The following is an 11,695-nucleotide window of genomic DNA, read 5'->3' as shown; positions in this document are numbered from 1 at the left end:
TGCTCTTGGTTGCCTGCAAACCATAATATTATAAGAAAAACTACAAAAGCCAAGATATGGAAATGCTCATGAGACTGTTTCTATCACAAGGAAATGATAGCTCTAATAATCAGAGCATCCACGTCAACTTAAATTTAAGGGCAAAACTGGCGCCAAAATATTTGAATAATACTCATCTTCCATGATACTGGAGCATCCAAATCAACAAGCATTCAACTCTTTCGAAGGATGGTTGATGGAAGTGGTGGAGACATGTTGTATGTAGTTGTAAGCACAGTTTCTGGGCATGGGAGAGAATCCCAGTTCGATTCACCTTTCAGACATGCCTTGAAGAAAGGTTTATACACTGATCGGAAATACAGACAGAGAACCAATCTGATGCAGATACAACACTGCCTATGGAAAATTTGATGGTTTTGTTGGCCGGGGAAGGTTTACTCCATGGACCCTATCCCCCATCAATGAAAAAAATTCAAGGGATTGTGGAGATTTGGCTTTTGCTAAATGTTTAATGCTATGTGAGACATTATTGGGCACTATTAGTGTTGGGCAAGACCGGCAAAAGTCGGATTTGTACAAGTCCTTTGGTTTTTGACTTGTTGCCGGACTCAAGTCTTTTACTAGAGCCAGTTCTAGCAAAAAAGAACTCATCTTGCAATATTCTAATAAAAAAATGAATATTTTTTGTTGATGAGCCCTGACTTGAGTCCTTTTTAAAAGGCTCAAGTCCAGCCAATTTCTCCAAAATCGAGAAAAAGGCTTGAGTGCATTCGGATCCGAGTACGGACTCGCCCCAGCCCTAAGCACTATTGAGCTTTTGCTATTTCGACAGCTACCCAAAAACAGTGTTGTCATTTGTATCCTGAGATCTCTAAAGTGAATTGCTGATTTAAAGGAAACATATGAGGTACTCATGAGCCCACTTTGTTGTATAAACCACTTTATTATGTTATCGTCCACGGCTTTTTGTTCAACAATGAAGTTCCGAAGAAGATTTCATGTGTGAGTGTGTGACTTGAAATTTGCCCCGGAGCATTCAGAGAACACTTACGGCAATCAAGACACTCGACGCCTACGCCGATTCAATAATTCCACAAATCTCTTCCTTCATTTCACGCTAATGTTACGAAATAATTTCAAATGGTTGGACTTTTGTCATTCATCTCAGGGTTATATAGAAGTTGCAGAAGCCGACAAATTACCAAAAAACTTCTCATTTCTTCTCATTCCAGATTTTAACGCTCCCCCGGGAAACGCTCAAAGTGGGCCGAACATGAAGCAGTGGCTCCAGGGGGGCGTGTGGCCTCATTCCCAATCGAAAGGGGGCGGATCAGGGGGTCAGGATGACAAACAGTCCACTTTGTCGCGGTATTGGACAATGGATCGGAGTCTCCAGCGTCGACTCCAAAAGACCAACTATCAACACATCAAGCGCATTTGCCGAGACCGCGGTCAGCTGTTCGAGGACACGGATTTTCAGCCCAATAACCGGTCCATTTATAAGCACAAAAAGCCGCCACTCCACCCAATCACTTGGCTCAGACCTCATGTAAGATAAGACTCGCTATTTATTACTGATTGATTATATTCAATGAGGAAGCTAGCCTTAAGAAAAGTTAAGCCAGGTCACTGTCCGCAGAGATGGGCACACAAGTGAAGACCATGAGTATCTACTCGTAGATTGGCCGCTTACGCTGCAAGATCTTTGGTAAAGGGGAAGAACGAGTGGTTTACTTCCTGGTTTCAACAACGAATTGTAGTTTTATTTTCAAAGAGACAAATCATCATCTTCAAAACACATACTATTTTCACTTTAAAGATATGTCAAATGTTTTGAATAGATCCCTGTTTGTGGGAAAAAAGTTGGCAAAAAGATAAGAAAAGCAAATCACTTCTCATCGAACGAAAAATGTGGAAAATCCCGTTTACCGAAAATGAAAGTCAAACGATAAAAGACACTATTGCTCGAGTTTCTAAATCAAAAAAACAAGTAAATAAAAGATCAAATCACCAATAACTTAAACCCTTTCACAACCATCGCTATCCTTCCAACATTAATAGTGAGAAAAAAATCAAGGAGGAAAGAAATATGTTGATAAAAATGCCATTAATAATAAGAAATAATAATAGTTCATAAATCAATAATTTTTCATATCTTCTCATATATTCTCCGGCAGTCCCTAAGGGGAAGAACATCATTTAATAGCATACTCTTTGCACACTTATTTTGACCACAATTTTGAAAGACCCTTCAACAAGAAAATATATTTTCACAACAATCGCTAATTTTTCCAAAAAAACATCGCCCAGGAACTATGGAATGGGGCTATGATGGTCACAATGTACTGTGCGATTTTATTTGTCACATTACTTTTTTTTATTATGAATTTTCATATCATTATCTATCTGAACAGAATGGTATAACAAGTTGGTAAGAGCCTCGTTTTTGCGTTAACGTTAAGCTTTGAGTGCATTTTTTCGCCATTGAAGGCATGAACGTAAAGCCTACGAGCTACCAGGCTCAAGATAATGAGGACTGTACCGTATTTTGCCCATCATTGTAAGTCCAATTTGAATTCACGAGTAATGGCCTATTTCGAAGAGATTCTTAAATGGTTTTCATTCGTAAGCGCCAGAATTATGACTTCTGACAATTTGTTTCCATGGTGATTGTCTTGTTGAACATCTTCTCTCATCATCAGCCAAGAAATGTTGGAGAATGAGAGCCTCAAAAGACATATCTCGTAATTTGCTCGACGAGCGTGATAAGAAGATAATGCACTTAAAGAAAAACTTCGAAGCCCTTCTTCGTTCTTAAAGTCTCTTAATACTTTAGAAGTTCAGCAATCTTCTCCCACATGATATAGTTCATAGGCCTTTGGTAACTTATCTTGAAACGTAGTTGCCCAAAAAGCGTATTTAACTATGACAATGTGGAGACAAAATGAACAATTCACTGTTTCCCGAGGTTGCAAACCAACGGAAAATCGGTTGAAAATGGAATCCATCAAACTTACTTTGTTCACAAGCATTTGATCTTTAGCGTTTCCATGTTAACCATCACGTACGCGATAAAAACAAGACCTTGGAAGAGATTCAATTTCTTCGAAACGTAAAGGGTGCTGAATTTTAATGGAAAATCTCGCCAATCATCTCTTCTTTGGGTGCTTGAGATAGCGTCATTTGCATTCATCGAAAGGACTTCTCGCTCTAGCGTTACCAAATATACGTGAACGGTCAAAAGCAATTTGCAATCACATTAGCCTCGATTTTCTGTCTTGACTTAGGAGATTTGTCAAAGACCCCGATTCATTGCCGAAGGAGCCACCAGATTCGACGTGGAACAAGGGGAACAAGGTGATCCCTGGCTTTTGGCAGCAGTGTCTTCACTCACTCTCACACCAAGATTCCTTGATCGGGTAGTACCACCAGATCAGAATTTTGAACATGGCTATTGCGGAGTTTTCAGGTGAGGACACTATATCATAAAGCCAATCCATATAGTTGTTAGGTTTCGTGAGTAAAAATTTGAAGTTTGGCTTTTTGCCCTATTTTAGATTTCGGTTCTGGCATTTTGGCGACTGGGTAGAGGTCTTGGTGGATGATAGATTACCAACCTACAAGGGTCGCCTTGTTTACATGCATTCAACAGATCCATCCGAGTTCTGGGCAGCTCTTCTTGAAAAAGCATATGCTAAGTAAGCGGACAGTGCTTGTAAATAGTGAAAATTGTGCTCTGTTCATCAAATGTCTCTCTTCTCTACAGGTTGTATGGTAGCTACGAGGCCTTACATCAAGGCTTCACGACCAAAGCACTTCAAGACCTCACGGGTGGAATTGTGCAGAGCTTTTCTCTCAATAGTCAAGATAAGTTGCTCACTTACCAGGTCCTGAACTCGGCTGTACCACGATCCACACTACTTATTGCATCAATCAATATTGTAAGATGTATAGGGGTTGGCGAGTAAAAGATATGCTGACTTAGATCTATTTTTCAGGACACCAGAAATGACAGTAAGCGGACGCTCAGGCTTCGCAATGGTCTCATCACAAGACATGCTTATTCAGTCACTGGCTTGGCAAGGGTCAGAGGGCATTTAGGTAAACAGCGATTGATTTTTCAAATAATGATATGATGGAGCTATATGCAATAGTGTCTTTGGTGTTCATCCGTGTTTAGGCGACACACATTTAGTCAGATTGAGAAACCCTTGGGGCAAGGGGGAGTGGAATGGCCCATGGAGTGAACGGAGTTGGGAGTGGGACTCGTTGTCAGATCGGGACAAGGAATTGCTCTCGGCGAGGGTGAGAAACGAAGGCGAATTCTGGATGGCCTTTGATGATTTCGCCGCGCAATTTTCCCACCTTGACTTGGTTTGTTTAGTGAATTAAAGATTTACACAGTTAGATTTTTTTACAAGTTCCATGTGTTTCTCAAACAATCAGGTTCATATCGGGCCAGACGATTGGATGAGTGAGTCAGCTCTTCATAGTAAAAAGCCTTGGCGAGCGGTTTTGGCACGAAGGCGTTGGCGATCGGGCTATAATGCGGGGGGAGCACCCGAGCACGTTGGTACGATGATTAATTATTGATCATGATTTCCCGTCTTATTCAAAAGGAGAATAAAAAGTAAATTCCCACATTTCCTTTCAGCTACAACTGCCATGAACCCGCAGTTTCACATTCAAATTCCGCGGAGTAATAGCATCAAGTGCCACGTGGTGGTAAGCGTTACCCAGCAGTACGAGACGAACCCTTTAGACACCAACGGGAATCGGAAACGGAAGAAGAAGCGAAAGCTTCATCACATCGGATTTGCAGTCTACGAAGTTCCTCCTCATATGACGCGATTGACACCAGTTTACGTCTCCGAGCACGTAAGGCATATCTTCTCTCGTTTAGGGGTGAGAGAATGGCCCCTTGAAGGACACGAACTTTCCCTTTTAGGAACCGTTGGATGTGACCAATCACTCTGTGGCTCGGGAAGTGGTCACCTTCTTCACCTTACCTCCAGGGGATTACATCGTAGTTCCGCAAACTAATATCCCCAACTGTGATGGCAAGTTCCTTCTCCGTATCCTCACAGATGAGCAGAGCAACATTTGGTGAGTCGCAGGTTTGACGTGAATGAGGTCATACTTTGATAACACTATGTGTGTGTTGGTTTTAGGGAGGTGAACGAGGACAATATGCTCTTCCGAAATGTCCTGGCTGAGTTCGAAGAGAGCTTTAAATACGTAAGTACTCTTCATGGACAAAAATGACATCCGTGCAATCATGAATACTCGTTTTCAGACGGAGAGTCGACATTTGTTGGGCAAGTTAGTGAGCAAATATCCCCCGGAAATCGACGCGTCCATCTTGCAAAAGATTCTGAGAAGTCATTGGAAGTCATATCTGTTAGAGAAACCCACGCTGGAGCTCTGCAAGAGCTTGGTCATGCTCCGGGATTACAACATCAGTGGTCGGGTCAACTTGATGGAAATCCCCCTGCTCTTCCACATGCTTCACTTTTGGCGGGTAAGAGGGACCATCTACGATCTCATTTCATATTATCAGCGTTTTAAATCGGTGTCTCCTCCATTGAAGAACGCCTTCACAAAGTACATTACTGGTGGTCACAGCTCCAAGACCTCAAGTTTCAACTTGAGGCTGATTCTATGGGAAGCTGGGATCACCGTATCCAATAAGGTTCTGGAATGTCTCATCTTGAGATTTGCCAAGAACCGATTGCTCACATCCGAATCCTATATGACTGTCATGGTCCGGCTTCATCTGGCGCATGGTAAGAACAAGTATTGATTTATAAATTCAAACCTTTTTCATTACTCCAGTGATAATTAATGATCAATGGAAACGGGCTTGAACTTGAACGAAAAAAAATGACCTGACATAATTTTGAAAGCTAAATGTCCTATTGTGACACCAATAAAATCAGCTTTCAACTCATATTGTCGGCAACACAAATAACTTCTTGGCTGACTCAGATGCATGTTTTGATGTCTACTCATTCATCCTTAGTCTTCTGAATTTACTTGGAATTTGCCACACTTTTTAAATAGCTTATTAGGCATGAAAATATGAACACGATTGAAACTCAGACCATTTTGTTGAAAATGCCAGGTACAAAAAAATATTAATTTTAGTTTAGAGGACAGTCAACGTGAACAAAAGAGTTTATATGAACTATTTTTCCTCGCTTTGTATTATCAACTATGACAACCGCCCTCGTGGAATCGTCGTCGATGAATAAAGAAATGCTCTTAATATTTATTGCTGTTGTTTCAAGACTCGGGATTAAGTCTTTTATTTGCAAAAGACTCGAGACTTTTACCGGTTACAGTTTGACCTACTTTGACCTCTCATTACTCAACCATTCCTCGTCAAAACATGTGATGAGACTACCACTTACAATTAATTTTCTCAAATTGAAAATGGCCAATATTTCAAGACTACTTTTGCATTTTTGATAAAAAGTAGTTTTTCAAAAAGATTAGAACGATAAATACTCGAATTTTTTGTGGCTTTAAGCGGAATCCAAAAAGATCTGTTTCGTCTAAAATGATTATTACTTATTGTTGAAAGGATGTTGGCGCCATATGCTTCAATTTTTTCTTACGATTGGGTTACAATTCTGCCCATAGTGCAAATATTTGCTAAAAGATTAAAACGATAAATACTCCAATTTTTTGTGGCTTTAAGCGGAATCCAAAAAGATCTGTTTCGTCTAAACGTGATTATTACTTGTTGTTGAATGGATGTTGGCCCCATATGCTTCAAATTTTTCTTACGATTGGGTTACAATTCTCTCTTCGAAGAAAAGGAAAGGACATTTTGTCTTATCAATGTTTGCAAAAAGATTGTTTTCATTGTTGCAGTCTTTTCCCTAGACTAAATTACTTTCCTTTTTCCTTCTAGAGCGCTTCCATAGTATCGACACCAAGATGAAAGGCAACCCGTTGTCTTTGGAGGAGATGATTCTCATGACAATCTATTCGTGACCCGATTGTTCCCTGATCTCACGTGTCATTGTTATAACTAAATTGTTATGTTTTGTTTATTGATGAATACACTTTATTGTTTTGGTTTCTCTGGCCATACTTCCATCCTTTTAACGCGTTTGAAATTCAGTCTCATAGGGACAGTCTCTAAGAGTTTCGAAACTAAAGCCAATTCTTAACTACAGTTATTCAATCCAACTTACTTCGCTTTGCTTCACGCTAACAAGCCTCTCAATAAGGATTGCCAAGTTTTATAAACTGACTTGAAAAAGCTGGGATTGGCATATCAACAAGAGAATATTAAATCCATTTAACATTACCCTGGTCTGAATCCTGAAGGTTACAGTTTTGGTTTAGGTGATTCCATTATTTGTAGTGAAATGGGCCGTATTGGGCAGGGACATGCGTCCGGGGCTAGTTTCGGCCGTTGGGCGTTTTTAATACTTTTTAACACTACCATGGCACTAATCTGAGTGTTATTGTTTTGAATTAAGGCATGTTTATGGTCCGTTTTTTTTATATTTAAGAATGAAATGTGTGCCTAGCTGCTTATGTTTAAATTTAAAACTATAACATTCACGATTAGCCAAGGTAGTGCTAAAAAGTAAAAAAAAGCACGTAACGGCCAAACTACCCTAAGATTGCCCAATACGGCCAACGCCACTTTTTTGTCGCTGGTGGTAAGAAATAAAAGAATTACTTAACCAAAAAAAATAAAATTCAGGATTCAGTCTATTGGCAGTGCTAAAAAAGGAAAAAACAGCACTATCCTTTGTTTTCTTTGTGTAGCAGCTCCGTTATTTCGAAGCTATTATTATTGATCATACCATAGCCAAAACCTCGACACATCCCTACGTAAGTCAAAAGGGGGCGCTCAAGTGAAAAGGGGTAAAAGCATCGACCCCCGTGAGCATGTCCTATTGGGACGAAATTAGGGACTATCAATCTATAAGGGGCTACTCTAGAGGCAACCCCTTGTGGAGCAGACGAGGCGTAGTGTGTAACGCAGTTTCCTAGAGTGAAAGAGGTCCGCGGTTCGAATCTCCTCCTCAACCTTCCTGCAAAGGAAAAGTTTAAACGCCAACCACACCCACAGACGGAGAGCCCAAAAACAGATATCTGGCAAGAATCTGCCTAATGGAATTTGGAAGTTGGCAATGTGATGGCTGGCTTCGCTGGCCGGGTAAGGGACTCACTCCTCCAAACCTAGCACCAGATAGCAAATAAAATACTTCTTATTCAAGTTGCACGTTTAACATCAACTCATTTGTCCTCGTTTTGCTCAAATACTGTCCATTATCTTTCATCTACAAATTGGAGTTGACAAATCTATCCCTGAACAAATGCTTTGATCAGGAATCTTGTTCAGGAACTTGTCCAGGCCTGACTTAGATCAACACCAATTTATTCTAAGACTTCATTGTTTTATGCAGGGCTCAGTATTAACCCTAAATGACTGGAAGGTGGACGGGGATCCCGGATTAAACGCCGTAACAACGTATTTTAATTTTCAGATTAATCTACATGTGGATCAAAAGTTTGGCACAGTAACAAGTACCTTTCGCACCTGCTCTGAATACAGTACAATCTCAATCTTTCAACCCTCTCCCAATTCGAGAGCTCTTCCATGTTCTCATTGTTCCTAGTAAGACATCTTTGGACCTGTGCGAGCTTTTGCAAACCTGCTGAACTCATTGGAACCCAAATGTGTGAAGCATATTCAAGGTGTGGCTGAACAATCGACTTGTACACAGTTAGCATCGTGATGCTATCTGTAAACGTGCGATATATCCAACCACACGCTTGAAAGGCTTCAATAACTTTCAATTGGAAGGGCCACAAAAGTGGTGAGAAACTTTTTTGATGTGCCCTATCCAAACCGCCTTCCCTGTCTTTGCAATCCCTGGAGGTAAGACGGCTGAAACTGGACTTGGTCTTTACCTTAAAAGTGTGTTCAGGCCAGATAGCAATCAGGCCACTGGGCGACGCACCGTCGTTTTTTGTCCGGATCGAAAATGAGGGTATCGAAACTAGGAGGCTGGCAAGCAAGCCCCTTTTCAAGCCCTTGGCTTGAAAGAGAGCTCGTGGCCATTATCTCTTTGTTCGAATGACCAGAGCTTGGAATGAGTTGCCACTGTCAGAGAGATTTGCCGAAACGACAAAGAAGTTCAAAAGCAGCTTACACAACCTTGTCTTGGGAAAGTGGCAACACGGTGAATGTTGCTTGCCCTTGGAAGAGAGATCTTGGTTTTGGTGGAGCATTGCTCGGTCGTTTCTTCTCCTTCTATTTACCCTTGGCCCTACCTCTAACGCCATACAAACCTATATACTCTTTTATCATTTAACTGATGTTTGAGTGGTTAAATTCAAACTTTCCCTTATTTTGGAGGACTACACCTAAATCTTTCATAAATGAGACCTGCTCAATAGCTTTTCCTCCATTATCTATGAGTGGAGTATTCAAAGGAGTTGATCCGAAGGTCCTTGAGCGGAATTTCATTCCGTTCAGGGCCATATCACTCTCAGCAACCCAAGAGTAGATTCTAACTAGGTCCTTTGCTAGGCTACTGGAACCTTGGCCATTCCTACCAGAAACTAACTTTATATCGTCAGCATTGGCTCCCAAACTCCGCCCAATCCGCCCTCAAATCCGCCGATGCCACCTTCACCAAGTTCCTCAAACGATACCTGTGCGTGCCCCAATATGCCAACAATGCATGGACGCAATTCCTATGCGAAACCGAGCCCTCACCATCGGGCTGGCAAGGTTAGTGTCCAAGAGTGTTGGGAACCTGGCCTTTCCGGAGGTGATGTCCGGACACAAGTTGTCCTTCCTGGTCAAGGACTTGCATTACACCTTATTGTTCGGCTCCCGGCCAAAAGCCATCAACGACGGGAGCTGACAAAAGATCTGTTCAATCTGGCCCATCCTCAACCCTGCAATAACCAAGAATTTCATCATTTACCTTTACCTAACTGTGTTTGTACTGTCTGTGATTCCCATCTTCCCTTTTTTCATGTGCATTGAACCAATTCTAGTCATACTCATTGTGATATCACTTTCTAGTCAACTATTTTATTGCCTTTACCTTCTTGACATTTTTCTTGTTTTATCAACAAACCTCATAATGTATATACATCATATCTTATTTTATAGTTATTTTTACGCCATGACATGACCAAGAGTCGCAATAAAGATTACTATTACTATCATAAGAAGAGAGACTGGCAGTAATACTAAGCTTTTGAAGCGGGGCAACGAATATTATAAAAAGGAGGGGCCCTAAGATGGAACCCTGGGGAACACCCGACTTGACATGTATCTCACTAATGGATCCCTCAACCTTAACAATTTGCTTCTGATCATGAATGAAGCGTCTTATCCAATTGAGAACCCTGCCTTGGATCCCGACAGGGTGTGTCATCTTTCTCTTAGAGTTCGCATAAGAGAAAAAAAGCCTTCAGATTCGACCTGACCTCCTGAACCACCTTACTCTCAGTTTGTAGCTGGTCATTTTCGATGGAGGGCCTTAATCTTACCCTGAATTACGTCCAACATCTTTTGGAGACTACTCATAGTTACTGGCTTCGAAGTTGTCTTCAATCTCTTTTGCCAGTTTGCGACTCTTTTTAAACAAAGTCTTGCTATATTTAGGAATTTTTGTCCGTGTCCCACACTTGGAAACGCATTCAGAGATTGCTAGACTGGAGCAAACTTCCTCAAAAACCGAAACTAATTTATCAATGGCTGCATCCATGGACGATTCCAGTTCATGTCCAGTTCTTTTAATCTATGTATAATCAACGGCCAATGTTCGTCTTTGAACTTGAGCTTAGCCAGAATGACCTTTTTGGCCGGTCTTACTCTAGAGCGCGCAGGCTTTTGAGCAATAGTCGACCCTATCTCAAGAACATGATGATCTGACAGATTAGTAGGTGTCACATGGACATACTGGATCAGATCAGGGTCATTGGAAAAGTCAAGTCAAGAACGCTATTCTCTCTAGTGGTTACACCAACATGCTGGGAGAAATTGCGCAAGATCGCAAACTCTTCCAGCTTTTCAAACGACTGAGATGCCGATTTCGAAATGGGAATATACCCATCAAGACTAATCTCCCACTCTACAACGTTAGCCGGAAAATTAAAGTTCCCTACAAAGAAAACCTTCGAGCAGACTGCCTTATCCAACTCATTTCGAGCAAATTGGAGAGCTAACATTAAAGAGCTTACTGAACAAGAAGGGACCTACGAGTATACCTTGTTACAAAGCGCGCTCTCTGAAGTGCAGAAACTAAACCATATTTCGCGAAGCGTAAGGGTCTATGAGTTTATGTTTTACAGAAAGTCTTTTATCATAATTTTTCGTTATTATGTAGCGGTTAGAAACACTCAGTGAAAAACCTAACCAAAGAATAATACGTCACTTGGGTGCACAATTGATTTGGACCGGATTAAGCTAAAATTATCAGATTATAGTTGAATAAAGCAAATGTGTTGTGAATTTGGATAGGGCAAAACTCTTGGTTTCTGATTTGAATTCAGATGGAGCAGAAATCTTTGGATTCAGATTCAGCCAGATTGGGCAACATTTCTCAAACTTGGATTACAAAAATGCGGATCTTTGCAAAGCTTTGCGCCACATATAGTTAGTTCAAGTGGCTTTTTCTTCAGTCCATGAATCTTGCCATTC

General features: G+C 41.0%; 1 protein-coding gene across 1 annotated transcript in view; it reads left to right on the top strand.

Annotated features, from left to right (window-relative positions):
• LOC131892286 (calpain-9-like) overlaps positions 1-7,089 on the top strand; it is a 20,973-nt gene extending 13,884 nt beyond the window's left edge. Inside the window, exons 3-15 of the mRNA XM_059242091.1 lie at positions 1,233-1,549; positions 3,288-3,469; positions 3,558-3,698; positions 3,767-3,941; positions 3,999-4,101; positions 4,181-4,374; positions 4,447-4,573; positions 4,655-4,878; positions 4,949-5,106; positions 5,172-5,238; positions 5,297-5,521; positions 5,591-5,786; positions 6,920-7,089. Coding sequence (XP_059098074.1) covers positions 1,233-1,549; positions 3,288-3,469; positions 3,558-3,698; positions 3,767-3,941; positions 3,999-4,101; positions 4,181-4,374; positions 4,447-4,573; positions 4,655-4,878; positions 4,949-5,106; positions 5,172-5,238; positions 5,297-5,521; positions 5,591-5,786; positions 6,920-7,002 — 2,192 coding nt within the window. The 3' untranslated portion in view covers positions 7,003-7,089. The remainder of the gene's footprint in view (positions 1-1,232; positions 1,550-3,287; positions 3,470-3,557; positions 3,699-3,766; positions 3,942-3,998; positions 4,102-4,180; positions 4,375-4,446; positions 4,574-4,654; positions 4,879-4,948; positions 5,107-5,171; positions 5,239-5,296; positions 5,522-5,590; positions 5,787-6,919) is intronic.
• Positions 7,090-11,695: the final 4,606 nt, after the last annotated feature.

Source organism: Tigriopus californicus, chromosome 12, assembly GCF_007210705.1.
Source record: "Tigriopus californicus strain San Diego chromosome 12, Tcal_SD_v2.1, whole genome shotgun sequence".
Taxonomy (NCBI): Eukaryota; Metazoa; Arthropoda; class Copepoda; order Harpacticoida; family Harpacticidae; genus Tigriopus; species Tigriopus californicus.
This window is presented reverse-complemented; position numbering and strand designations above follow the sequence as displayed.